This window comes from Poecilia reticulata, linkage group LG19 (genome assembly GCF_000633615.1).
Source record: "Poecilia reticulata strain Guanapo linkage group LG19, Guppy_female_1.0+MT, whole genome shotgun sequence".
Lineage (NCBI taxonomy): Eukaryota > Metazoa > Chordata > Actinopteri > Cyprinodontiformes > Poeciliidae > Poecilia > Poecilia reticulata.
Genome location: NC_024349.1, coordinates 10,944,934 through 10,946,742, shown reverse-complemented (window position 1 = coordinate 10,946,742; position 1,809 = coordinate 10,944,934). Strand labels below are relative to the sequence as shown.

The following is a 1,809-nucleotide window of genomic DNA, read 5'->3' as shown; positions in this document are numbered from 1 at the left end:
CATGGTTCCTTTTTCCACATAAAGTAACCGGTAGTGTTTATGATAAAATAATAATAATAATAATTATGTGATCGGTATCAGTGATCGGCCCTCGTGGGTGATCGGTATCGGTATCGGCAGGAAAAAACCTGATCGGCACATCTCTACCTTCTTCTACAGTTATGAGCTACTTTGTGCTGGTCTGTTACTTAAAACCGAATTAAAATCTGGGGTTTTTGTAACATGATGAATCAGAAAAGGAAGAAAAAAAACGTAGAAGTATGAAAGCCTGTGCAACACACTGAAGTCAGCATGATGGACAGTAACCTTTCTGTGAAACTGCTAAAATTGTCTTACTCTGAGGATTTCCCAGTGTTTCCCGAATGAACTCTGCAGCAGAGAAGAAATGCTGGCTGAGGTCAAATGTTGGGATGTCTTCTGCAACCACACCAAAGTAAACAATGTCCATGTCTTTGTAGTAGCCAAGTCCAGTGTCCACATTGTTCCATGTTCCTTCTGCTGCATTCAATATGTGAGTAACTCCCAGCCTCTTCAGGTTATACTTATCCATAGCAGTCTCCCTGCAGGAAGTCAATAAAAAGTACTGTTCATACTTGATAATTGTATGGAAATAAAAAGATCCTTTCTGACAACATGTAGGTAGGTTACAAGATCTTAGAACGCAGTATGTGATCATCTAAATAAAGTCAAAAACAGACGAGAAACAAGGCCTGACATTTGTAAGCTSGGAAAGGGTTACAAAGTCATTTAAAGACAGAGAGACTTTGTGCACAAATGGAGAAAGCATAAAACAACSGTGAATCTCAGGTGTCCCAGAACAAAAGAGCCCAGGAAATCATCTAACGCACAAAGATTGCATCCATGTGTGAGATCCAAGTAAAACATAAAATACTGCTGTGGTTTTCTGTGGTCTAACAGAACAAAATTGGATTTTTTTTGGAAAGCATGGGTCTCATTAGATCTGTTTTAAACCTAAAAAAAAAAACAAAAACAAAAAAAAAAACATCTGCAAATTCAAACATGGTGATGGCAGTGTGATAATCAGGAGCTGCTCTTCTCAACCAGAACAGTTTCTGTAATTGATGGATCCATCAATTYTGCTCTCTAGGTAAATGTCTTGCCATTAGCTTTTGATATCTTTTCATGAAGTCAAAGTGAAGTCTAGTCAAAGTCTGGACTTAGATTCCATTAATACATGTGGTGTCTTAACCCGTCAGTGGTACTGAAYTCAAACAATGTGCCTAAATTCCTCTCCAGCAATTTAAGACTTGTTGCCAATTAACTGTCTAGAACAGTGGTTCTTAACCTTTTTTGAGGTACCGAACCCACCAGTTTCATATGTGCATTCACCGAACCCTTCTGTAGTGATAAATAAAATATGWTTTTTTTCCCCAAATTCAAGACATAGGGGTGACCSAACTAGAGTCTAGTTGAGTAACCCCAAGATCACYAAGTCTTCTTATAAGGTAGAGTCTCTGAGAACAGTTCTTCAAAATATAGTCAGTGTTTTCAGCAAAGTTGAGGTGACCAGATATTTAAAATTTGCCACAGTTTCAACAGGTTGGCCATCGAGAGAAACTAGAACCATTTTAAGGTCTTTAGGTGTTTAGATCATTTAATTAACTCTACATTCTTAAGAGAATGAAAAATTAATAATAATAAAGACTTTGTGTTATTCTGATTTAGTAATGTAATTATATTAGTTGTGTTACCATCCCCACGCCACTAGAGGCAGTAGCAACCCCGAAAAGATGCGACTAAGGAGCAGATTTAGAAGTACACCGAAAGCTACATAATTTGGTAAAAACT

The 1,809-nt window shown here is 37.5% G+C and overlaps 1 protein-coding gene across 2 annotated transcripts in view; it reads right to left on the bottom strand.

Annotated features, from left to right (window-relative positions):
- Window positions 1-1,809, bottom strand: part of LOC103481482 (dual specificity phosphatase DUPD1-like) — a 17,675-nt gene that overhangs the window by 10,161 nt on the left and 5,705 nt on the right. For both annotated transcript variants that reach the window (XM_008436957.2, XM_008436956.2), the window contains exon 3: window positions 337-560. In XM_008436957.2, coding sequence (XP_008435179.1) covers window positions 337-560 — 224 coding nt within the window. The remainder of the gene's footprint in view (window positions 1-336; window positions 561-1,809) is intronic.